The 26,924-nt window shown below is 41.8% G+C and overlaps 1 protein-coding gene across 1 annotated transcript in view; it reads right to left on the bottom strand.

The window, feature by feature from the left end:
* The window catches only part of lmbrd1 (LMBR1 domain containing 1), a 199,962-nt gene that overhangs the window by 114,680 nt on the left and 58,358 nt on the right, over positions 1–26,924 (bottom strand). The window contains exons 4-5 of the mRNA XM_084321152.1: positions 14,670–14,764; positions 7,416–7,483 (exon numbers count right to left, since the gene is read on the bottom strand). Of these exons, the coding sequence (XP_084177278.1) occupies positions 7,416–7,483; positions 14,670–14,764 (163 nt within the window). The remainder of the gene's footprint in view (positions 1–7,415; positions 7,484–14,669; positions 14,765–26,924) is intronic.

Here is a 26,924-nt window from a genome sequence, read left to right as displayed (position 1 = left end):
TTACGTTATTTTGGGTAAATGACGTTGTGTGCCGTCAATGTCCCCAGATAGTGGATAGCTATGCTCTAACATGGTAAAAGTAAAAATAAGTAAAATAAATCCACCTAGAAGGCTGTCTCTTAGGGGTGGGAATCGGCAGAGACCTCACGATACGATACTATCGCAATACTTGCGTCACGATACGATAGTATTGCGATACTAAACATATCGCGATATTTTGCGATATTTTAATTTTTTTCAAATTTAATTTATTATCTTTTTCAACTGCAAAGTAAAACTTTGTCAACATGTTTTATCTAATAAAATAAAGGTCAGTCTGTTCATCTCACTTCAAGAATTTGTATTGCAGAACATGGTATTTTCTCAAGCTGACAGATGTAAACACTGTAATCTGTGTTGCATGTACCTGACAAACTGAACTGTTTGTATTACAGTCATATTCCAACTTAACTGAATGCACATGTGTGTGTGGACTACTGTACTATTACAGGTATTGAAATGAACAATGCAACTTCCTAATTATGAATAATTAAATATCGATACTTGGCGTCCCTGTATCGATACAGTATCGCCACGCAAAGTATCGCGATACTACTACGTATCGATTTTTCCCCCACCCCTTGTGAGAAACACTGGCAAATAAAAAAAAACAAACAAATCCCAAGTCACATAGTTATGTCACTGACCAAAAACACAGAACTGCTTAAGAAAGTAACTGTTTAACCTCCATGGGATCAACTACCCATTAAGACCAACAGAAATCCTATTGAAAACAACCAAGAGCACAAACAAGGTATTTAACCCGTAACATATTTGCATTTCGATTTTTTTTTTTTTGAACAAATGTTTTTTATTTTCCCTTTTTTAACATGAAACTAGACAAACAATACAGTAACAGTAATAATCAATGATAAGTCACAGGACAATGACAGAAATAATAATAACAATAATGACAGTCCAGTAATTAAGTCAAAATTAATGTAGATTAAAAGACATAAAAATAATAAATACAATACATGTGCTCTCGAATCGATATGGATAATCGGAATCGGAATCGTTCAAATCCAAACGATGCCCAACCCTAGCACAGACGCAACACAGACACAGCACAGGCGCAGGACAGATGCAATGGATCCAAACCTACATGTTAGAACACTGTAACAGAGCATAGCGTGGGTCCAAACCTACATGTTAGAACACTGTAACAGAGCATAGCGTGGATCCAAACCTACATGTTAGAACACTGTAACAGAGCATAGCGTGGGTCCAAACCTACATGTTAGAACACTGTAACAGAGCATAGCTTGGGTCCAAACCTACATGTTAGAACACTGTAACAGAGCATAGCGTGGGTCCAAACCTACATGTTAGAACACTGTAACAGAGCATAGCGTGGGTCCAAACCTACATGTTAGAGCACTGTAACAGAGCATAGCGTGGGTCCAAACCTACATGTTAGAGCACTGTAACAGAGCATAGCGTGGGTCCAAACCTACATGTTAGAACACTGTAACAGAGCATAGCGTGGGTCCAAACCTACATGTTAGAACACTGTAACAGAGCATAGCGTGGGTCCAAACCTACATGTTAGAACACTGTAACAGAGCATAGCTTGGATCCAAATCCAGTTGCCAAATGTTTTTTATGTTAATAAATCAAATATAAATATATATATAATTGAAAAAAAAATATTACAGGAATGGATTCATATGATGAACAAATTAATTTTCATACATTTAAAGTGCCTTTAAGTACCTCCCATACCATTGCCAAATGATACAGAACGGCACAGACATATAAAGTAGACATAATTTGATATGCAGCTGCTTCGCTTGGACCTCAATTAAATAAACCCCATAATAACCAGAACCGCAGTGTTTCTCATGCAGGAGCACAGTGCTGGCTTTAACCATTATCCATCAAACAGAGGTCGTCTGGCCGTTCATTTCTCTTGGACAAACAAGAGCATTAATCAAGCTACAAACTAATCTGCAGACTTGTCATTCAAACAGTGGATGAGACTATGACGTGATTAATGATTAACTTGTATGTTATCGATGGCCATTGAGGAGGCTCATGATATGAGCCAAATGCAATTGAGCCAAACTTTTGATGATACAATTTGAATGGGGCTAGTGTTCAAATTGAGTAATTGTCCAACGAACAGCTATTCAACAACCCGGGATGAGACAGGACATTGTAGCATGGGGATAGTGAAATAGATGTTCCAAACATGGCAAAAGGCCCCACGTTTAGGACACTGTCCTATCATTTTAAAACTCTTTAAATATGACACGTCAAAACCCAGCAGCTGTTGAAGGTCAGTAGTTATTTTAAAAAGTTGTCCTGGGTTCAATTCCCGGTAGCGGTAGCTCCACCTTGGTCAGACGTTCCAACAAACACGATTGGCAGTGTTAGCGGGTGGAAAGCTGGCTGGTGACTCCACATGTACCGGAGGAGACGTGTGCTAGTCTAAGGCTGTCCCTGAAGCCTGTTTTTGGGATTCGAACTATGTCAGGGTTTTTCCGAACGGACGTTCGAACCTTCGTTTTTAATTTAAAAAAAAATATTTACAAAAAAAGAAAATATCAAAATAACTTTTTTTTTCTTAATCACCTTTCTGCAACTGTGAAGAAAAACCCCATTGGTTTAAACAGAATGAATAGACACATACAAAAAATATATATAAGGGCGGCTACGTGGTGCAGTGGGCAAGGCGCTCACCACGAATACTGGAGACGCTGGGTTCGCCTGTTCGAGCCCAGCGCTCCACATTGCTTTCAGTTTAGCTGGTCGTCCGTACTAATACACATTGGCAGTATTAGGGGGTGGGAAACTGATGGGTGGGGATCGGGCGTTGTGGACAGCGACTCCTACAGGTCGGTTGGTGCGCCTGCGCAGTAGAATCAGGAAGCGACGGGGGCGGCGCCCCTCCAAAGCGCAGACCCCTGACGCTGAAAGATTGCGCCGCGCAGGTGGAAAGATGCGACTGCTGTTACCTCGAGTATCGGAGGGGACTTGTGCTATGTATGACTTAGTCCACATTGCAGCCGGCTTGTGGGAGGCAAGAAACAGCGTTCGAGACAGGGGAGGGTTGAATTGGATGATACGAAAATTGGAATGGGAGAAAAAGTGGATCAAAAAAAATATATATATATATATATATATATATATATATATAAAAAAAAAAGTAGAACTTGAATGTCAACGTAACGAACGAAGGTCCGCACGTTCGAACGTTTGGGTTTAGCCCTAGTCTACACCCCCCTCAAACTGACAGGAGGATAGCGCAATGACCAGGACCGTGACACAGGGGGGGATTGGCATAACGACTCAATTGGGGAGAAAATGGATGAAAAAGGAGAAAGAAAGAAGAAAGGTGCTTTTGCAAACAAAAGCCCTATAATTTCAACCGAGAAACCAATCAAATCGATAGTCAGCAAACACTGCCTTCACATCTCCAGGCATCAGACCTGGAGACAGCCCCGAATAAAAAGCCATCATGTCGCAGCGAATCAAGGGACCAAGGAAACAATTCCACGGCACAAAAGTCTGCAATGGGGACGGTTCAAAAGGTAAAATGGGCTAAATTGCTTCCGTCTGAAAAGAGTCGTAACTTTCCAACTTCTGGCGTGTGCGAGAGTGAACAAGCGCTCTTCAGTCCAGACCGGGGCATTCTGTCTGTGCCATTTAATGGTTGAAAGAGCCCATTGTATAGCGTGAACTCTGGCATCGCCGCGGCAACAGAAATCCATTATGTTTATGTTGTTTTGCGCCGGCGCTGATGAACACAGCATGGATTTATCTGGTCAGACTGGTGTCTCCACAATCACACAGACAAGGAAAACCTTGGGCTTTACAATGAATTAGCTGGCCGTCCGATAAGACTTCATTGTAAGGCAAGTATCTACAGCAGGGGTAGGCAACCCTAGGCACAGGCACGCGGGGGCATTTGCATAGGCACAGGGGGCAGCAGTATAATTTTTTTTTTTTTTTTTTTTAATATTATAGTGAAATATTTTGCACTGTTGTCGCATTTATCTTGTTGAAGCTATTGAAGTTGCTGGAAATACATTGCTACATCATTCAGTAACATTTGCAGAGCCTTATAACAAAAACATTATTACAGTCACCGTTGTGACCAGTGGGATTAATCAACCAATTTTATTATTTATTTTTCTATTTCATTGAACATTTTTTACTCAAAATGTGAGTATTACCAAGTCAACTTGTGTTCTTAAAACAATGACAATAAACATAGTTTTATTAGGTTGAAATAATGTGGTTGTGTACTTATTTTTCTGTTAACTTATTATGGATTGAAAACTGAAAACCTTAATGCACAGTAACTGAACTCAATATTTTTAAGTTCTGGTAACTTATTATTATTAATTTTTTTACAGTGTAGTCTTGCGATCAATCAACACTTATTTACACGATATACCTCACATTCACCCTCCATTCACATCCTGGTGTTCTCCTGGTGTTCTCCATTAGGCCTGTAGGTGGAGCTATGACAGCACCGATGGTGTGTGATGTGTCCAAAAATGAATGGGCAAATGTGAGTGAAATGGTCGCACTGTATGCAGCTGTTTGTCTGCATTGCACCCCCCCCCCCCCCCCCCCCCCCAACTCAGATTTAGGGTTGATACAACCATCATAATAATATTGTTAATAATAACAATAACAGGCGGTTAGGTGGCCGAGCGGAGATTGCGTTCGTCACCAACCCCGGAGCTGTGAGCTGGATTCGCCTGTTCGAATCCAGCTCACAGCTCCGGGGTTGTCACCAGCTTGGCTGGCCGTCTGCACTAATACAATTGGCTGTATTAGAGGGTGGGAGAAGCTGGCGGGGTGGGTCCGGGTCGTTGTAAACAGCGACTCCTACAGTTCGGTCGGGGCGCCTGCTAAGCGCGGATAGGACTTGAGGGGGATAGTGTGGTCCTCCCACACGCTACGCCCTCTCGATGAGAATCCGCGCTGCCAGGTGAAAAGAAGCGGTGATTGGCTGGACGTGTGTCGGAGGAAGCACGTGGTAGCCTCCACTCTCCCAGATGATCTGACTGTGGGGGGTAAGTGCGCAGCGACCAGGAAGGGACTGGGAATTGGCATAACGACTAACATTGGGATGGGAGAAAATCGGAGGAAAATGGAGGGGGAAAAAGATCAATAAAAAAATAAAAATAACAATAACAATAAGGATGTAATAATGTAAAAATTATCATTAAAAATACCTGATTATGAGAAGAAAAAAATTACGATGCATGGAATATTGTTGAGGCACACTAGTTACAACTATATTTCAAACAGGCACTCCATGTCAAAAAGGTTGCTGACCCCTGATCTACAGCAGGGGTTCCCAAACTTTTCAGGCCGGGTCCCAGAAAATAAGGCGTCAGAGAGCCGCGGCCCAATGCACATCGTCTGGCTTTTTTTTTTTTTTTTTTTGTCAGGCGATCGATTTTTTAAGCCAAATATCACTTCAATCCTATTAAGTTAGTTCAAGTTAGTTATTAATTTATATGTGCTATTTATGAGAGGGCTAACTTGTTGCAAAATAATAATGATAATAATAATAGCCTCATTAAAATACTATTGTTGCTTCGGTTGTTTTCAGCGTTTTATGTGCATAATCTGTTATTTAGTTTGAAATGTTCGTTGAAATAAGTAGATTTTTCGTTTTTGTTTATTTATTAAGTTAATATAAAACCATATAGTCACATTTTAGAATACAATAGAATAGAATTTTAGAATACAACTAGAAACACTGTCCTGGCCTGCTTCTAAGTTCAGTGGCCTGACAAAAAAAATTAAAAAAAAAAAAAAAAAAGTTTTTTTTTATTTTTTATTTTTTTTTAAATCATCTCGCGGCCCATCCATGGCTGCTCGCGGCCCACCTTTGGGTCGCGACCCCGACTTTGGGAACCACTGATCTACAGTATAGAGTAGGGCTGACCTTCGAAGCTTTTTTTGGCAATCGAAGCTTCGGGGCCGAGCTTCGATTTTAATTTGAAGCTTCAAAAAAAATTAAAAAAAATTATATATATATTTTTTTAATATATCTTTTTTATATTTTTTTGTATCTTATGTTGTGGGACTTGTACAGCACTTTGGTCAACTTTGTTGTTTTTAAATGTGCTCTATAAATAAAGTGGATTGGATTAATTAATTAAGTAGCCCCTTTCGTGACTGTGACGCAGCCAACAAGGTTTCACTCGGCTGCGCTGCCAACCTTCGTCTATCAAGCAAACAATTATATAAATAGTTATATGTAGTTGATAGAGACAAAGGCAGAATTCGACTTAATTAAGCACGTTTTATTAAGACATATTTTGATATGGGTCGGGACACTTTAAAAAAGCAGCACAATGAACACAAATCTGTCCGACATAGTCTTAAATAACAAACAGCATTGCTTCGCTTCTTCGTCGACATGTCTGCTGCACATATCCTTGTTGTTTTCAACACAGATAATCTCCATGTGCTTGTTGTAGAGAGGTGGAGTCGAGGCGCCGCTTACTTTCGTTTCATTGGAATGGAGGCGGGAAGGCGCGCTTACTTTCGTTTCATTGGAATGGAGGCGCAAGATTTTGGAGGCAAAATATATATATTTTTTTAAGTAATATTATTTTTAATTTTTTTTTACTTCGATTTTTTTTTGTGTTCGAAGCTTGTGCCATCGAACGAAGCTTCAAAGTATTTAAGACAGCCCTAGTATAGAGTATAATAATGATAATAATATTAAATCGAAAAGCAGTCGCTGGCCTCATGTTCCATTAGCCTACACTGAAAACCGCACTATGGTACCAGAGTATCATCGAAACTACGATTCCAGGGGTTGTAGAAATATTACATTTTAACCACCTTGGAGCTGGTTTTGGAAGGTCTTTAGCTGCAGGTTTGTACTGTCGACGGCTGTGTGAACACTGAGCACACAAACCTCAATCACAGAGAATAAATTAATTTGGCGGTCATAATTAATTTAGCTATACTATCAGATCACTCCTGTATTATTTATTCTGTTTTGTGAGGGAAGCGGTGGGAGAAGATTCATATGCATAGACTGTTTTCAAAGTGACAACAGTAACATTCCAAATAGACCCACGACGTCCATTTCCTGTTGCCAATTGATATATCGCATTATAATTATTATATTATAATCCGTTATCCTTAACTAAAGTTGTTACCTCCTATTCTCGCAGAGGCCTCTCTTCCACACAGACAGCTGAGGTTCATATATTCAGAAAAGGGTCAAAAGTGCAGAGAACATGTATTTGCCTGGTGCCTCATCATGGGCTGACAGGTGGCACCAGGGGCCGCTGAAGAGGCCTTCCCCTCTCATTAACTCCACACGGCGCTGTGTCCACACGCCTCTCCCCCACCCATCATGAGCCACGGACATCTCGGGGACTCACCCAATTAGAAGTAGCACCGCGCAGACCACGGCAAATCCAACGGTGTACTTCAGCGCATTCTTCACTTGCTGAAATGAAAGAGGAAGCAGTGGTAAATCTCAGCCCTTTGATCAAATAAAAAAATTAAAAACTCTTGCCTAATTATTAAATTATTCTCATTACATTTAGTGAGGGCCAGCGGGGGAGCGGGGAGGCGTAACTTTGTAGTCGGTGTGACCCGTTGAGATAACTTTGTAGTCTGTGTGACCTGCTGAGATAACTTTGTAGTCGGTGTGACCTGCTGAGATAACTTTGTAGTCGGTGTGACCTGCTGAGATAACTTTGTAGTCTGTGTGACCTGCTAAGACTTCTCCCTCCCACTGCAATCCGCGCAGTGCTTCCAAAGTAATTACTCAAAGGAAGCATCTCCATCGGTGAGAGAAAGTGCCTCTGTCAGCTCAAAACCAACACACAGGGCGGGAGGGGGGGGGGGGGGCCCTCTGTTGCATGTAATCTGTACATCATTCACTACGCTGTCCTCTCGAAGATGGGTGAAATTTCAGCAGCGTTCGAGGTGAGAACAAGGGGTCTTTTTATGCCAAAAGAAATGCAGTCGGGGTGCGGTGAACATCTCCTGATACCAACCAGCGTGACGGGCGGCCACGCAGAGCTCTGTTTAAATCCTTTTTGTTGCACACCTAAAAAAAAAAAGGCGTAGGGTCCGTATTCATCAAGCTTTTGGATTGATCTACAGTAAGGTTAAATAAATGCTGCACGTCGTAGTTTATTAGGGACGGTACTGAAACAATACAGGTACCAGATATAAGCAGATGCTACACGCGGGGCTACATTCAGCCAATTGCGAAATCTGATATTACGAGACATGCGTAACATGTCAGAAATCTAATGAAATGAAATGCCCTCAGCTACATTCAATCTTAAAAGGTGATATAGAGCAGCGGTTCTCAACAGGGGTGCCGTGGCACCCCAGGGTGCCGCAGAGAGCTGCCAGGGGTGCCTTGATATTTATAATATTTTTTTCTTTTTTTTTATAATTTTTTAATTACAGAAAATTATCACTAAAGTGCTATCTGTTGCAGCTGCACTGTTTTCCACGAAAATACCATATTTGGATCAGTTTGACCATTTCTCAAAATCTGAAAATCATTATGAAACTTGGTGTTAATAAAACACAGAAAAGGATCACCAAGTTACTCTGGATAAAAAAAACTTTACAGACAACATTGAGACAAAGCTTCCTGACTCAACTCATTGAACTTTTTTGAAATCTCATCTGATACATCCACCTGGAGAGCTAGTTTCAGAGTGTGGTGCTCAGTACCAAGTATCTCATGATGCAGCAGTTAAGGTGTTGATACCATTCAGCACCACATATCTGTGTGAAGCTGGCTTTTCATCCATGACAGCTCTGAAAACAAAATATAGGGCCAAGTTGAGCCTTGAGGATGACATGCGTGTTGCCTTGTCAAAGATCTCCCCGCGTATTGACCGTATTATTAGCCAGCAGCAGCAGACCTCGCATTGAGCTAGACATTTCCACTGAGTGAACGAGTGCTTATTTTCTGTATTTATTTATATTTTTTGAGAAATGGTAACTTGGTGATCCTTTTCTGTATTTAAAAGAAAATACATGATTTTCAGTTTGAGAAATGGTCACACTTATCTATATGCTATTTTTATGGAAAAGTGTGCAGCTGCAACAGATTTTATTTAAAGAAATATGCTATTTGATTTACTACTACAAGCAGTGTAATGTCAACAGTACTAAGCTATTTAGACCTGAAACACCTGTTAATAATGCATTATATAGCCTGCATATAGACACAAAATGTGTTTCCCGGTTTCTTAAATAAACATTATTTTGAAAGCAAGCACTTTTGTCATCATTGTAGCAAAAAAGACAGGACCGGAAAAGTATTTATCGTATGTAGGGGTGCCCTGGAATATTTTATTGAACACAGGGGTGCCTTGGCAGGAGAAAGGTTGAGAACCCCTGATATAGAGAACATTCAGCCACTATATGTCACACTAGAGCACCAGCAGTTAATTTATTAAATGCATTAATCAATAGTTTTGGGGGGTAAAAGGTAGAAACCTTTCTAAACACTCTGTGGCTGTATTTTTAGGAAAAAGTATTATTCTACATACAAATTGTATCTATAGCACCTTTAATAACTTGTATGTGTCCACAAGTAAATTAACTGATGAATTACTATGAAAACCGATATTGCATACTGTAAAACAGCAACGGTAAACTGAATTAGGCAAGCCTCAATATCCCAGATAATATCTGCGTATCCCAGATATCACATTATGGCTTCTCATAGTCAGGATATGTAAATGGAAATATGGTTTTGACTAGTGATGCACCGATGTGAAAATTGTGGCCGATACCGATAACCGATATTAATATTGCTGTTCTGGCCGATACCGATATTTACCGATGTCGATAGCTCTGTATAGAAAACACTTTTTTAATCAAATAAAGTTATTTTCCAAAACGCATTTTTTTTTAACTTTTGTAACTTATTTTCAGAAATGACTGATATTTTGCAATTATTTAAGGCCAAAACATGTATGAAAAAATATATATAATAATAAATAAAAGATTACAAAATATATATATATTTTTTTCTTTTTTTATATCGGCCCATATCGGCCCTATCTTGATATCGGACCGATACCGATGTGTAAAAAAAAAACTGCCATATCGGCCGATATTATATCGGCGGCCGATATATCGTGCATCACTAGTTTTGACATGAGCCATTTCACATGATCCCATGTAAACACACTACATTTAGCATGTGTGACAAGCAGAAGTGTATCCTGATGCCACCGTCAGTGGAAGTGATATCTCTACTTTGGCATAACGTCTACCCTAGGTAATATTTTTGGAACACAAAGCATTGAGTCCATATTAGGACATGTTTTATAAATCAATTAATAATCAAGAGTAGTTTGCCAATGAAATCAAACGGTTACATTTAATTAACAATTCTATAAAATTGTTTCCTAAATTATTGTTCGTCTGTAAATGAATGACAAAGCAAATCTGGGAACACTCCTGTTGATCACTGTCCAGGAAATGGCTAGTATTAGCAGACAGAGACCTTTAGCGACCAAATAGTCAACTGATCTACTCGAGGGGGCAGCGCTAGGTCTTTTGAATAGTCCACCACTAATAATGGCCCCTCTGGGGACCCGTAGTCTCCGTGGCTCACCTTCTTTCCTTTTGAAAAGGCTAAAAATGCTACTTTCGACAAACACACCAAAGTAGACACCGCTGATATTATTTAATTCTGTCTTCAAGCTAGTGTTGTCACGATACTGGAATTTCGAACTTCGATACGATACCTTGAAAAGTATCGATATTCTATACCATTTTCGATACCACAGGGAAAAGGGTTCAATCTTAAAGAAAAAAAAATGTATGAATAATTTAATATCGATATTTCGGGAAATGAGTATTGAAACCGTTTTAAATATTCAGAATCGATATGTATCGTTTTTTCGATATTTTTTACAACACTATTTTGAATTATGAGCATTGATGGCTGTAGCTGAAGGCTGACAGTGGGGGGGGGATAGCAGGTCCCTGGGGAGGTCGCTGGCCCCATCAAGTCAAAGTTGTTTGGTCGCTTAGGAAAATAAAAGCGTTAATTTCAGGCAGTGGTTCTCAAACCTCTTCAGCTATGGCTCTCTTTTAAAACCTGTGTAAAAATGAGGTTAAACAAAAAGGCTGATTCTGTAATATCACCCAAATACTTAGTTTAGTTTAGTTCATTTATTTAGCACATTATTTAAAAAAAGAAAAGTGCTAGGAGGGAACGAAGCCCAAAGGGCTTGTACAAAGTTCCACTCCCATCGTTGTCCATAAACAATATGGACAAATTACATGTAAACATGGACTACAAAATAAACTACAAAACAGGATCAGAGACATAAGGCAGACACTAATGCGAAAACATGGAACATTTACACGAGTCAGTAACAAGAAGAATTATTATTTAAAAAAAAATGTGTACAAGAGGGCAAAGACAGAGGAGAATAGCATATTAACGGTATATAATGAGGAAAAGGAAACAAGCAGTCATACTAACAGAAGATGTAACACTGATGACACAGGAGTAACTTAATGTGACAGTGATTTATGATGAAATTAAATGAGATTTTAATAGTTTTTTGAATATGGATAAGAAGGTTGTTGACCTCAATGATGAATTTAGAGTGTTCCAGAGTTTAGGGCCTCTAAAGCTAATGTAAGTTGAATTGATGGCTAGTAGTCCGACAGACTTAAGAGCGCTGTGCGCTGTAATGTGCCGTAATAGTCCAGACTCCCCCCCGTCTCTGGAATTATGTAACAGGTAATTATGTATGCATGGTGGTATGCAAGGTAATATGCCCGGGGCAGCTAGTGTGTGATTGGTTGAGCATTTAAGAACTCACGTGGAGGTGCTGGAAAGCGGAGGTGTTTTCTACTGCGGTGAAATACCATTTTAAATCCACTACAGCTGGTCAGGGGAGTCGGGGAAGTCTATGTGGACTAATGAGGCGGTGCCAACCGGGAGCAGCGGAACGAACAGGAGACCAGTCAATATGTGTCGGTAGTTAGTCGGCGTGGGGGAGAAATGGGGAAGTGGTCTGTAAATTTGTCAGCATCCGTCTGTATCCAGATGTACAGATCCTATATGTATGGGCTTAAAACCAATTTCTGACAATTAGTTACACTTTAGATAATAAAAAAAATGCAATTTCTTGATTCAGAACAATTGTATCATGGCTGAACAAAACGTTCAATGTGAATGGTTGATTTGAATTCCAATGACTTTTTAAGCACCTTGTTAAAAGATTTGCCGTTTTCAAGGAATTCCGGGCCTCGACTTTTTTTTGGTAAAGAAATCAAGCACTTTAAGCACTTCAAGGACCTTGTGCGAACCCTACTCGTATAAAATAGACAGTTTGGACCAAGTGCATCAAACAGCAGCTCGCTTGATTGCCATCATTGTGTCGTGATGCCCAGGAGCACCGGACAGGTCCATCCAGGAAGCACAAGGCATTACTCAACCCCAACTCTGTGTAATCTAGTTTTTAAATCCAGACATTACTCAACCCCAACTCTGTGTAATCTATATTTTAAATCCAGACATTACTCAACCCCAACTCTGTGTAATCTAGTTTTTAAATCCAGACATTACTCAACCCCAACTCTGTGTAATCTATCTTTTAAATCCAGACATTACTCAACCCCAACTCTGTGTAATCTAGTTTTTAAATCCAGACATTACTCAACCCCAACTCTGTGTAATCTATCTTTTAAATCCAGACATTACTCAACCCCAACTCTGTGTAATCTAGCTTTTAAATCCAGACATTACTCAACCCCAACTCTGTGTAATCTAGCTTTTAAATCCAGACATTACTCAACCCCAACTCTGTGTAATCTAGTTTTTAAATCCAGACATTACTCAACCCCAACTCTGTGTAATCTATATTTTAAATCCAGACATTACTCAACCCCAACTCTGTGTAATCTATCTTTTAAATCCAGACATTACTCAACCCCAACTCTGTGTAATCTAGCTTTTAAATCCAGACATTACTCAACCCCAACTCTGTGTAATCTAGCTTTTAAATCCAGACATTACTCAACCCCAACTCTGTGTAATCTAGCTTTTAAATCCAGACATTACTCAACCCCAACTCTGTGTAATCTAGCTTTTAAATCCAGACATTACTCAACCCCAACTCTGTGTAATCTATCTTTTAAATCCAGACATTACTCAACCCCAACTCTGTGTAATCCATCTTTTAAATCCAGACATTACTCAACCCCAACTCTGTGTAATCTAGCTTTTAAATCCAGACATTACTCAACCCAACCCCAACTCTGTGTTGATCTATCTTTTAAATCCAGACATTACTCAACCCCAACTCTGTGTAATCTAGCTTTTAAATCCAGACATTACTAGTCTCAACCCAACCCCAACTCTGTGTTGATCTATCTTTTAAATCCAGACATTACTCAACCCAACCCCAACTCTGTGTTTATCTATCTTTTAAATCCAGACATTACTCAACCCCAACTCTGTGTAATCTATCTTTTAAATCCAGACATTACTCAACCCCAACTCTGTGTAATCCATCTTTTAAATCCAGACATTACTCAACCCCAACTCTGTGTTTATCTATCTTTTAAATCCAGACATTACTCAACCCCAACTCTGTGTAATCTATCTTTTAAATCCAGACATTACTCAACCCAACCCCAACTCTGTGTTGATCTATCTTTTAAATCCAGACATTACTCAACCCAACCCCAACTCTGTGTTTATCTATCTTTTAAATCCAGACATTACTCAACCCCAACTCTGTGTTTATCTAGCTTTTAAATCCAAACATTACTAAACCCCAACTCTGTGTAATCTAGCTTTTAAATCCAAATATTACTCAACCCAACCCAAACTCTGTGTAATTAGCTTTTAAATCCAAACATTACTCAACCCAACCCCAACTCTGTGTTGATCTATCTTTTAAATCCAGACATTACTCAACCCAACCCCAACTCTGTGTTTATCTATCTTTTAAATCCAGACATTACTCAACCCCAACTCTGTGTTTATCTAGCTTTTAAATCCAAACATTACTAAACCCCAACTCTGTGTAATCTAGCTTTTAAATCCAAATATTACTCAACCCAACCCAAACTCTGTGTAATTAGCTTTTAAATCCAAACATTACTCAACCCAACCCCAACTCTGTGTAATCTATCTTTTAAATCCAAACATTACTACTAGCTTTTAAATCCAAACATTACTCAACCCAACCCCAACTCTGTGTAATCTATCTTTTAAATTCAGACATGACTCAACCCAACCCCAATTCCCACATTAAATTGTTTTCCCTATTCCATTTGAGTCTTTTGTAAATGTTGCTATGCACTGGATTTTGCCATGTTGTGTACTGTATCTTTTTACTCTGAATGTTCTCATAATTACTATTTCTATATAGCGTACATCACTTTGCAGCTGCAGTGCTTCCTGAATGAAATAGAGAGCTATAGAAATTAAAATAGACTTAAACTCGACAATATATTGAATGGGATCAAATACAAAATGTGTGATGCGTCTGGAATCAGTTTTGATAATCAAATCGTAGCCCCAGTAATGTGTCCCTATGGGAGACTGACTAAGATTAAGAGTCACTTGTGTCCAGGGCCGGGGTACAATGGAGTGGGTGAAAGAGCCTCCTCACCGAGCACTTGTTGCCGTCGTCATCCCTCTCCTCGTAGTAGAAGTAAACAAAGGGTATCCATAGGAAGACACAGAAGAGGATGATGGAGTAGAGCGCTGTAGGGAAGAGAGAAGAGGAGGAAATAAGTGTCAAGGTTAAACAGTCCGCCGACCAGACGGCAGCGCAACTGAATCCACGGTAAATAAAAACTAGCTGCGCGATTAATCGAAGACCGAGATTGCAATATTGACTACTGCAATATGTCAGGTTAAAAAAGGAGTCTGCCTTTATTAATCAGCAGGGATGGCGTTTCTGACAGCTTCATCACAAGGCTAAAATATGCTGGCGTGGGGGGGCCTTGCGTCGAAGGCTCAGACGAAAAAGAAAAAGTCAAAAGAAAGCTGGATCACTTTGTATTCAAAGACAGTATTGGGGAGGAAATATATCAATAGGTGGCACCATAATGCCATCAGTGACTGGGCCTTTAAAATATTCCTCTAAGCTGGCAAAAACAAATAGCCAACATGGCCAATGATTAAAAACTGTCCTTAAATCAGAATATATCAAGGAAAATATCAGATAGAAATATCAAGGCACATTGGGAGATGGATGTAGAATCGACCCACACAGTGATAACAACAATAACAACCCTGACAAAACAATATAAGAACACCGAGTTCAGATAGAAATATCAAGGCACATTGGGAGATGGATGTAGAATCGACCCACACAGTGATAACAACAATAACAACCCTGACAAAACAATATAAGAACACCGAGTTCCCCACGACTCTCTCTGTGTTTCGTGCTTGTAAGATTTGTCCATAACTTCACTAGATAAAAGCTGTTCCAAACCCCCGCCTGTACTCATTCACACACGGGGTGTCTAGTAGTAGCCTCCATCAAGTACAAAATCCCATATGGCATATCTGTACGTGAGGCAGCCGGAGATAAAAGCATGCTTGTGGTGCGTATGAAAGAGGCAATAATTTCAGTTAAGTCTGAAATCATTTATCTTTTAGAATCATAGAGAATTCACTTTAAAGCAGGCACTTGTGTATTGGGCATCCTAACTAATGAACAGTGGTGAACATTTAGGGTAGAACAACCTCCATACTGTCTTGTTAAGATACATACCTTTTTCTTCTCTGTGCATGCAGTAGGAGTAGGAAGACACGCAATGTTAGCCTAGCTTAGCGTCAGTCCCTGGAAGTAGGTTCCTCCATTAGCCTAGTTCCCAACGTCTTCCTACTCCTACTGCATGCACAGAGAAGAAAAAGGTATGTATCTTCTTGTCTAACTCCAGGGAAGATGTTAAATAAGCAAATTTTATTAGCTTATTTAACATCTTCCCTGGAGTTAGACAAGAAGATACATACCTTTTTTGTCTCTGTGCATGCAGTAGGCTTAGGGAACGCCTGCACCGTTAGCGTAGCTTAGCTTCATCACTGGAAGTGGGGCAGTCCTTTACCCTGAAGTTCCCTACAGTCACGAAATACACTCCAAATACAAGTCCAAAACGTTCCTGTAAACATGTTGTGACCTGTGTATTTACCACGTGGAGAAATAAAAAATAATTGAATTCGACATTTACGTTTTCTAAGTAAATATACTCAGAACAATTTTTTGCCGAACCACTCCTCTCTTGGCGCAGTGATTTCAGTGCTACTTTCTAATGTCGAGGGAGGCGGCCGGCCAGTGTTTACCAATGTGACTAGTAGCTTAGCGACAGACTAACTTGACTGCTGCTAATCATGGCCGACTTTGAAAGAGAGGAATCCTCAGAGGATGATGAATACTTTGGGACAAACAAAGATCCAGAAGCTTATCTTTTTGAACCCGAATACAAAGAGGAGGAACTACGTGTTTTGGAAGCTGACCGTGCGAGACGCGAGGATGAAGCAGAACAGCTTGGGGCCATGTGGAGAGTCAGAACAGACACGGATTGGTGGTGCAAATGTGGATTATGCCAACCTATGACGACAGAAATAGAGTGCTTCTGCTGTAATGAATGGGACTCTGTGCCAGGGCTGGACGGTATGGTCTAAAATGTATATCGCATTAATTTGAAGCGTAGACGGTAACGGTATATAATATCACGGTATATTAACTTATCTTAAAATATAAATGCTTCTGAAGGGGTAAAACACTGGTATGGCAGCTATTCCTGTACTCTTGTATTACTAGGACATATTTCACATAGTACAGAGGTATTTTAAGAACATTTATTGTGCAAAACTGCAATAGAAAAATGCAAAACCTTTTCTCAAGTGTCTGCAGGCAGGTACCGCATATCTTGGATCGTGTTTTGACCATGTCTTTAAAGCCCTTTCTATCGACAGTTTGAAAAGGAACCATGTCCTTACACAAGTAAACAGTGACAGCGTTTGCTATGTCGGTCCACCGCTGGCTTTTTTTGTCATTGTTGAAACATAAATAATAAAAAAATAAATTGACACGCCCACTACGCAAAGCCTCTGTGCTCCTAAATAATTTTTCCAGTTTGCACTATTTTTAGGGGGAAATGCGAGTGAAATAGTCGCACTGTGGAGCCCTGTCTCGGCGGGCTGGCGTTGGCTCCGCTCCTGGCAGCCCCCTCCCTCCACCACTGTGTTGCTCTACCGGTCACAAGGTATAGTCAAAATCCATACCGTAGCGCAAATTCATACCGTTTACCGTTTATATATCGGATGAAGAGGACAGTGCACAACAAGACTGTCTAACGAGCAAGGAACATTTCTCAGCGCTAACACATCCAGAAGTGGTTGGAACGTTTTTCCATGTTCCGAAAATAAATTGGAAAAGACGCCCCATGCCGAGTGGACCTAACGGACAGTTGTCTATCGAGTAAGTGACTATTATAATCATCATGATGCATGGGGCAAACTAAGTTCTCATTTACACATGTCGCTAAGCTATAGTCACATTGGTAAACACTGGCCGGCCGCCTCCCTCGACATTAGAAAGTAGCACTGAAATCACTGCGCCCAGAGAGGAGTGGTTCGGCAAAAAATAGTTCCGAGTATATTTGCTTAGAAAACGTAAATGTCGAATTCAATTATTTTTTATTTCTCCATGTGGTAAATACACAGGTCACATGTTTACAGGAACGTTTTGGAGTTGTATTTGGAGTGTATTTTGTGACTGTAGGGGACTGTAGGGAACTTCAGGGTAAAGGACTGCCCCACTTCCAGTGATGAAGCTAAGCTACGCTAACGGTGCGGGCATTCCCTAAGCCTACTGCATGCACAGAGACAAAAAAGGTATGTATCTTCTTGTCTAACTCCAGCCTGCAGGGAAGATGTTAAATTGAAGCTAATTTCCCAAAATGTTGGAGTTTTCCTTTAACACTCCAACATTTTGGGAACCCTGGAGTTAGACAAGATGCAGCATACCTTTTTCTTCTCTGTGCATGCAGTGGGAGTAGGAAGACGTTTGGAACTAGGCTAATGGAGGAACCTACTTCCAGTGACTGACGCTAAGCTAGGCTAACGGTGCATGTCTTCCTACTCCTACTGCATGCACAGAGAAGAAAAAGCATATGTATCTTCTTGTCGAACTCCAGGGTAGATGCCAAATAAGCTAATTTCCCAAAATGTTGGAGTTTTCCTTTAATAAGCACCATAACCTGTCTCTATGGGCAAGGTCCACTACTTTGGAAAAGTTTATCAGAATTTAGAATTTGTTTTATATCTACATTTGTGTCATATTAGCGGCACGTGGTGTAGTGGTTAACACTGTCGCCTCACAGCAAGAAGGTCCAGGGTTCGATTCCCGCTTGGGGACCAGGTTACCATGATGCCAGGTACCCAGGTGGGGTATCTCCCAGGCCTTTATGTGTGGAGTTTGCATGTTCTCCCCGTGCTCGCAAGGGTTTCCCCTAGGGATGCCCCGATCGATCGGCCACCGATCGTTATCGGCCGATAATTAGTATAAATATGCGATCGGGGAATTCCGATAATTAGTCATATTCGCCGATCGCGGAAACTGATCAAGTGGATATCTCACTCGCTTGTCTCAGACGCACAGGACCTGCAAACTGCTCCTCCTCCCTAGCCCCACCCGTACCCGTGTAGAGTTTGTAAACACAGAGGAGGCGGACCTCCTCTGCTGAGTCTAGATAGTGCATTCGACCTGAGCTAACGTTAGCTACCTAGCTATCGTTACTGTTTAAACAAAATTACCCAGTCAACTATTCACTTTTAGTAGGCATTGTCTAACGGTATTTAGCCGGCTAGCTACCGATAGCTCCTGATATCAACAAATGCTCCAGCAAGTCTTGTAGTGCATGTTGATACCTCCGTTAGCTCGCGTTAGCTGACGTTAATTCATTGTTCAAAACGAAATGTCTGATTGAAGTAAATAGTTGTCTTAACGTCATCTAGCCGGCTAGCAGTAGCTACAGATAGCTCCTGATATCAATGTCTTATAACATTGATTGAATGCGTATTCGAGCTGAGGGCTTGCTGAATGTGAAATGACCAAAGCATAACGTTACCAATAGGGTCCCGCTGCAGCGCCGGAGAATCCTTTTTGGTAGCTGGAGGCTACTAGAGTACACACAGACAGTGGAGCTGTTTGCAGATAGCGAGCATTTTGACTTGTTGCGTGGTGGCGATGTCTCGCAGATAATACAAGTACAAGTCTAATTATATAATATATATATTTTATTAAAAAAAAAAGAATGTATATAAAATAATTTTTAATTTCTTTTTAATCAAAAACGATCGGTATCGGATCGGTATCGGCCGATATGGCTCACGACGATCGGTGATCGGTGGCAAAAAACGTGATCGGGGCATCCCTAGTTTCCCCCCCGATAAGATAAACCCAATGGAAAAACATGCACAACAACAAGATCGCTAACGCTGTGGCGTCCTTGACGAAGAAGGACAGGAGCACTTGGATTGGTCCCCTGGCGTGGCTCACGTTGCGCCTGTCTGCTCCCGGCTGCCCTTGGGGGGGAAGGACGACGGGATGGGTTAATCGCAGAGACGAATCGCATGCATGCCGATTAATGACCTCTGAACAGGTCCTAAATTATTAAAGTAATTACTCTAACTGAAGTGGAACATTACTTTTATTTTTGTTGTTTAGGAAATTATGCTGAAAAACTAAGAAAAATCTAATCTAAATCTAATGCTTGACATGTGGCTAAAACAGCCACTCATCTTGTTGATAGACTGCTAGGTTTGCATGACTCACCTTGTCCTCGAGGAATTATTTTATTGTAATTTTGCTAAGCTAGTTCAAGGTGCACTGGTGGGGGGGGGGGGGGGGGGGCTCATTTCCGAGGTAATTATGTAAAGTATAGTTGGTGTGTCTTTAAAAATGGTAACTGCTTTATAAATTTGTTTTTGAAATAATAATACTTTTTGATGGGAGCAGTGCTATGAACAACACACAAGTAGTCCCAGAATTGTTTGACAAAGGGATGATTATATTAGTCATGTGTCCAAGGCCACCACCTGTCCATCACGAGACATAACTCCAGTTAAGGATTTATTAGATTGTAAAATGGTATCTCAGAAAGCCATTTCCAGCGTCATCTAGAACACATGGAGGAAAAAAAAAATATATATATATATATATATATATATATAGTATATATAGTCCCACGCCTTACTTCTTCCATCCACCCTCAACCGCCTGTAAAAATGTATAAAAAAAAAAGTTAAGGATTTATTAGATTGTAAAATGGTATCTCAGAAAGCCATTTCCAGCGTCATCTAGATAGAACACATGGAGGGAAAAAAAATATATCCCACGCCTTACTTCTTCCATCCACCCTCAACCGCCTGTAGAAATGTATAAAAAAAAAGGTGAGACATTAACTGAATTATATTTATTTATGAATTATACATATGTATATAACTAGTTTGCATTGCATGTTCTATTCTATATTCTAAAAAGCTTCATTTTCACTAAGGATGAATGTATCTTTATATTTAGGTAATAGGTAGGTATATTTAAAAAGAAACAATTTGATTTGATTTGAAATTTCTTTTAAATACAAGATTCCAGAAAACGTCAAGGATGCTACACAAAAAAGTCAAGACTTATTTCCATTGTGGTCCTTGGTCTCAAACAGACAAGCAATACAAAACATGACCACAAATAACAATTTGACAAACTACATAAAAGGCATTTTAAATGCAGTACGAACGTAGCCACAGACAACAATGTATCAGACAACATTTTCATCTAGTTTTTAACATTGTCGAGGAGCCATGATTTGACTTTTTTCTTAGAATTGCGTCGGCTACTAATGCTTTTTAGCTGTGAAGGTAGCAATTTGTGGCTCGCCAGGTTTTAAAAGACCATTTGCCCATAATTTGTTTTGAACCTTGGAATACAAGTCCGCAATGCTGGCTCTGGTGTAATGGGTATGCAGCATGTCCCTATTCCACTGAAAATAATTTATAAGATAAGTGGGGGCCCTATTATTATAAATGGGGCGACAGTGGCTCAGGAGGTAGAGCAGTCGTCTGGCAATCCGGAGGTTCCCGGTTCGATTCCCACTCCTGGGCAGCGTGTCGATGTGTCCTTGAGCAAGACACTTAACCCCTAATTGCTCCCGATGAGCAGGCTGGCACCTTGCATGGTTGCCTCCACTGTCGGTGTGTGAATGGGTAATATGTAAGTAACAAATTGTGAAGCGCTTTGGATAAAAGCGCTATATAAAAAAGCAGCCATTTACCATATTGAGCTGAAGTTGAATAGACCTGGCTTCCAGAGGGAGAGTTTTATCAATGCGAGTGAAGTCACTCTTGTCATAATCACGGCGAGAGCGTACTTCACTCCCCCTCCTTCTCCCCTCACATTCACCACGCACTCCTCTTCATCCTCCCTTCCGTCCACCACGGAAGCCTCACGCCCTTATATGGTCAGCATCCCTTCACCTCCCGTCACTCAACTCAGCTGCACCTCATCCCCTGATTCGCACGCTGTCAGGCACCTCACTCCTCACAGCTGTATCCCATCCCCTGATGATGAGGACCCAACTTCAACCGGACGACGCTGACCAGAAGTCGTCGTGGTGTTAGTATCATTACCTAGGTACGACGCCTCAGTCTGAATACCTGCTAGGCATCCCCGTGTGATCATCCCTGTACTAACTTCCCTCTCTTGTGCCCAGGACCTCCGTGCCAGCGTGTTCCTGTCTGGATCCCCCCTGGAGCTTACAGAGGAGTTCCAGCTCCCTCTCTCAAACACAAAACCGCGTCTCCCCTCTGCAGTGGCACTGGAGTGCGCCTGCCCCCATTATCCCCCTATTCATACCTGTTGTACATTTCTGGATGTAATTCTTGCCTGCTTGGGAATACCATTAAAACCCCTTGAAACGCTCCATTCTCCTCTCCCTGTGTTCAGCGATTGGGCTCTGCTTAAAACCCACTCTCACAACTCTGACTGACAAAAGCGTCTGATGTCCTCTCTTTAGACTTTAAACCACGTATTATCTACGCCAGGGATGTCAACTCAATTACCAAGGGGGACAAAATGAAAAATACAGATGATTCTGTGGACTCGCTTAATTGGTCAATTTGTGCGTACCAGCTCAATAGGTTGTTGTTGTTGTTGTTGTTGTTGTTGTTGTTGTTGTTGTTGTTGTTGTAAATGCACTTCTGTTCATTAGGTGCCCCAATGAATACAATGAGGGCTGTTGGTGGGTAAGGAGGCATCATGTATATGGATAATTGGCTTATTATCGATAGTTTTATTTATCTCACACAAAACTATTATTTCCAGAGAGTAGGTATGTGAAATCTATTTAAATAGTGATGAAATTGTAAGCTAATAATACCTATTGTGTTTCAATGAGTTATCCACCTACAATAGTTTGTAAAGGGCTCTACATGCCACAGCAACTGTGACGTGACGTGACTGCAACACAACATGGTTGCAGATGTTGCAGAGGGTGTTGTGTAGTGTAGTGTGTCGCAAGGACGTTGCGTACCTCTCCCCAAAATCTAATCTGAACAACCGCTGCGTTGATGTTGCGTAGGCATTGATTGATCTACGCTCTCTCAAGCTTGCTGTGCGATTCATGCAGACAGGGCTGGGGAGTCTGCTAAGAGTATTGTAAACTGAGTTATGAGTAGTAGGGGTGGGGGGGGGGGGGGGAAATCGATACGTAGTAGTATCGCGATACTTTGCGTGGCGATACTGTATCGATACAGGCAGGGAGCGAAATTAACTTTTTGACTCACCGGCCAGTGGCGGGTAGATGGGAAGAATCTACCCGCCAAGCATATTTCTTACCTGCCAACTTTTTTTTGATAAAAAAAGAATTATTATTATTTTATATAAAAAAAAATTTTTTAATCAAATATATATATTATATAATCATACTTGTGATTGTGTTATCTGCGAGACATCGCCACCTCGCTGTCTGCAAACAGCTCCACTGTCTGTGTGTATACTCGAGTGGCCTCCAGCTCCAGCAAGGATTCTCCGGCGCTGCAGCTGGACCCTAAACGCTACATTCAGCATGCAAAAGGATTCTCCTGAGCTACAGCTGGACCCTATTCAGCAGCGATGTAAGCCAGGGACTCGAATACGCATGTTGTTGTTGTAGGACATTGATGTCAGGAGCTTTCTGTAGCTACTGCTGGATGGCGTTGGGACAACGCCTCAGTGAACTATTTAGTTTACTGCGACATTTCGTAGTGACTAGTGAGCTACCTAGCCAACGGAGGTATTATGCACTGGACTATTGCATTTGTTGATGTCGGGAGCTATCCGTAGCTAGCCGGCTGGATAACGTTACACAATGCCTCATGTATTAAACTAAGTGAATAGTTGACTGGGTCATTTTGTAACGGTAGCTAACGTTATCGCCACCACGCAACAAGTCAAAATGCTCGCTATCTGCAAACAGCTCCACTGTCTGTGTGTATACTCGAGTAGCCTCCAGCTCCAGCAAGGATTCTCCGGCGCTGCAGCTGGACCCTACTGGAGCTAATGTGTACTAGGTAGCTACCTATCCAATGGAGGTATTATGCACTACTAGACTTGCTGGAGCATTTGTTGCTATCAGTAGCTAGCCGGCTAGATAACGGACAATGCCTCAGTATTAAACTAAAAGTGAATAGTTGACTGGGTCATTTTGTAATGGTAGCTAACATTAGAGCAGTCAGCAGACTGCCCGGCCCGACTCTAGCCTCTCTGTTTACATGGGGTTGGGAGGGGCTGGAGGAGGGAGGAGCAGCGCGTTGCATGTCTGTGTGCTTGAGACAGCGAGTGAGAACTCCGCTAAGAATTGGATCATGTTATTCGATCGGTTTTCACATGACTATTTCGTTGCCCGCCACATGGCGGACAGACCTCTCAGTCCCACCCGCCAAATGTAAAATCTGCCCGCAAATGGCGCTTGGCGGGCTTTAATTTCGCTCCCTGGATACAGGGACGCCAAGTATCAATATTTAATTATTCATTAAAAAAAAATTGTCTTTTTATTTTTTTGTATAAGGAAGTTGCATTGTTCATTTCAATACCTGTAATAGTACAGTAGTCCACACACACACACACACACATGTGCATTCAGTTAAGTCGGAATATGACTGTAATACAAACAGTTCAGTTTGTCAGGTACATGCAACACAGGTTACAGTGTTTACATCTGTCTGCTTGAGAAAATACCATGTTCTGCAATAAAAATTATTGAAGTGAGATGAACAGACTGAAAACTTATTGTATTAGATAAAACATGTTGACAAAGTTTTACTTTGTAGTTGAAAAAAGGTAATAAATCGCAATATTAATATCGCAATATTAATATCGCAATACTCAGCACATCGCAATATATTTAGTATCGCAATACTATCGTATGACTATGACTCAAGTATCGTGATAGTGTCGTATCGCGAGGCCCCTGGTGATGCCCAGCCCTACTGCGGGGTCTTTGCTCTCTCTTCCGACACGAGAGCCGTGGAGTCTGGCATCGGCTTTAGGGCCTTAACAACATCATCTCCTCTTCTCACCCGGGGAGACTGTGGAGGAAGGGTGGCGCTGCTGCATGTTCAACACGGGAGCAACGCGTCGTTCGGCACAATGGTCGTTTTATCTCCATTATTTTTCATGGTAATTGAAACTCGGTTAATCGCCCGCGGCCCTTTGCAGCACGGCACCACGGTGGGAAAACCTGCTAATCCCTCTGATCCTCCCCGGTAGCCTTGGCACACTTGGCAGCGTGGGCACACGCTGAGAGGCTGGATTCAGAGTGAGAGTGAGTGAGTGAGTGAGTGAGTGAGTGAGTGAGTGAGTGAGTGAGTGAGTGAGTGAGTGAGTGAGTGAGTGAGAGAGTGTGTGAGAGTGAGTGAGTGAGTGAGTGAGTGAGTGAGTGAGTGAGTGAGTGAGAGTGAGTGAGTGAGTGAGTGAGTGAGTGAGTGAGTGAGTGAGTGAGTGAGTGAGTGAGTGAGTAGTGAGTGAGTAGTGAGAGAGTGTGTGAGTGAGTGAGTGAGTGAGTGAGTGAGTGAGTGAGAGTGAGTGAGAGTGTGAGAGTGTGTGAGTGAGTGAGTGAGTGAGTGAGTGAGTGAGTGAGTGAGTGAGTGAGTGAGTGAGAGTGTGTGAGAGTGAGTGAGTGAGTGAGTGAGAGTGTGTGAGAGTGTGAGTGAGTGAGTGAGTGAGTGAGTGAGTGAGTGAGTGAGTGAGTGAGTGAGTGAGTGAGTGAGTGAGTGAGTGAGTGAGTGAGTGAGTGAGTGAGTGAGTGTGAGAGTGAGTGAGTGAGTGAGAGTGTGTGAGAGTGAGTGAGTGTGTGAGTGAGTGAGTGAGAGAGTGTGAGAGTGAGTGAGTGAGTGAGAGTGTGTGAGAGTGAGTGAGTGAGTGAGTGAGAGAGTGTGAGAGTGAGTGAGTGAGTGAGTGAGTGAGTGAGTGAGTGAGTGAGTGAGTGAGTGAGTGAGTGAGTGAGTGAGTGAGTGAGTGAGTGAGTGTGAGTGAGTGAGTGAGTGAGTGAGTGAGTGAGTGAGTGAGTGAGTGAGTGAGTGAGTGTGTGAGAGTGTGAGTGAGTGAGTGAGTGAGTGTGAGAGTGAGTGAGTGAGTGAGTGAGTGAGTGAGTGAGTGAGTGAGTGAGTGAGTGAGTGAGTGAGTGAGTGAGTGAGTGAGTGAGTGAGTGAGTGTGTGAGAGTGTGAGTGAGTGAGTGAGTGAGTGAGTGAGTGAGTGAGTGAGTGAGTGAGTGAGTGAGTGAGTGAGTGAGTGAGAGTGTGAGAGTGAGTGAGTGAGTGAGTGAGTGAGTGAGTGAGTGAGTGAGTGAGTGAGTGAGTGAGTGAGTGTGTGAGAGTGTGAGTGGGTGAGTGAGTGAGTGAGTGAGTGAGTGAGAGTGAGTGAGTGAGAGTGTGTGAGTGAGAGTGTGTGAGTGAGAGTGAGTGAGAGTGAGTGAGTGAGTGAGTGAGTGAGTGAGTGAGTGAGTGAGTGAGTGAGTGAGTGAGAGTGTGTGAGAGTGTGAGTGAGAGTGTGAGTGAGAGAGTGAGTGAGTGAGTGAGTGAGTGAGTGAGTGAGTGAGTGAGTGAGTGAGTGAGTGAGTGAGTGAGTGAGTGAGTGAGTGAGTGAGTGAGTGAGTGAGTGAGAGTGAGTGAGTGAGCGTGAGTGAGTGAGTGAGTGAGTGAGTGAGTGAGTGAGTGAGTGAGAGAGTGTGTGTGAGAGTGAGTGAGTGAGTGAGTGAGTGAGTGAGTGAGTGTGAGTGAGTGAGTGAGTGAGTGAGTGAGTGAGTGAGTGAGTGAGTGAGTGAGTGAGTGAGTGAGGGAGTGAGTAGTGAGAGAGTGTGTGAGTGAGTGAGTGAGTGAGTGAGTGAGTGAGTGAGTGAGAGTGAGTGAGAGTGTGAGAGTGTGTGAGTGAGTGAGTGAGTGAGTGAGTGAGTGAGTGAGTGAGTGAGTGAGTGAGTGAGTGAGTGAGTGAGTGAGAGTGTGTGAGAGTGAGTGAGTGAGTGAGAGTGTGTGAGAGTGTGAGTGAGTGAGTGTGTGAGTGAGTGAGTGAGTGAGTGAGTGGAAGTGAGTGAGTGAGTGAGTGATGTGAGTGAGTGAGTGAGTGAGAGGAGTGTGAAGTGAGTGAGTGAGTGTGTGGGTGTGAGTGAGTGTGTGTGTGAGTGAGTGAGTGTGAGAGTGTGAGTGAGTGAGTGAGTGAGAGTGTGTGAGAGTGAGTGGAGTGAGAGAGTGTGAGAGTGAGTGAGTGAGTGATAAGTGAGTGAGTGGTGAGAGAGTGAGAGTGAGTGTGATAGAGTGAGTGAGTGAGTGAGTGAAGTGAGTGAGGGAGTGAGTGAGTGAGTGAGTGGTGTGATGAGT

Source organism: Notolepis coatsorum (assembly GCF_963971535.1).
Source record: "Notolepis coatsorum genome assembly, chromosome: 9".
Taxonomy (NCBI): domain Eukaryota; kingdom Metazoa; phylum Chordata; class Actinopteri; order Aulopiformes; family Paralepididae; genus Notolepis; species Notolepis coatsorum.
Note: the sequence above shows the minus strand (reverse complement) of the source record. Positions and strands in the feature narration are given on the sequence as shown.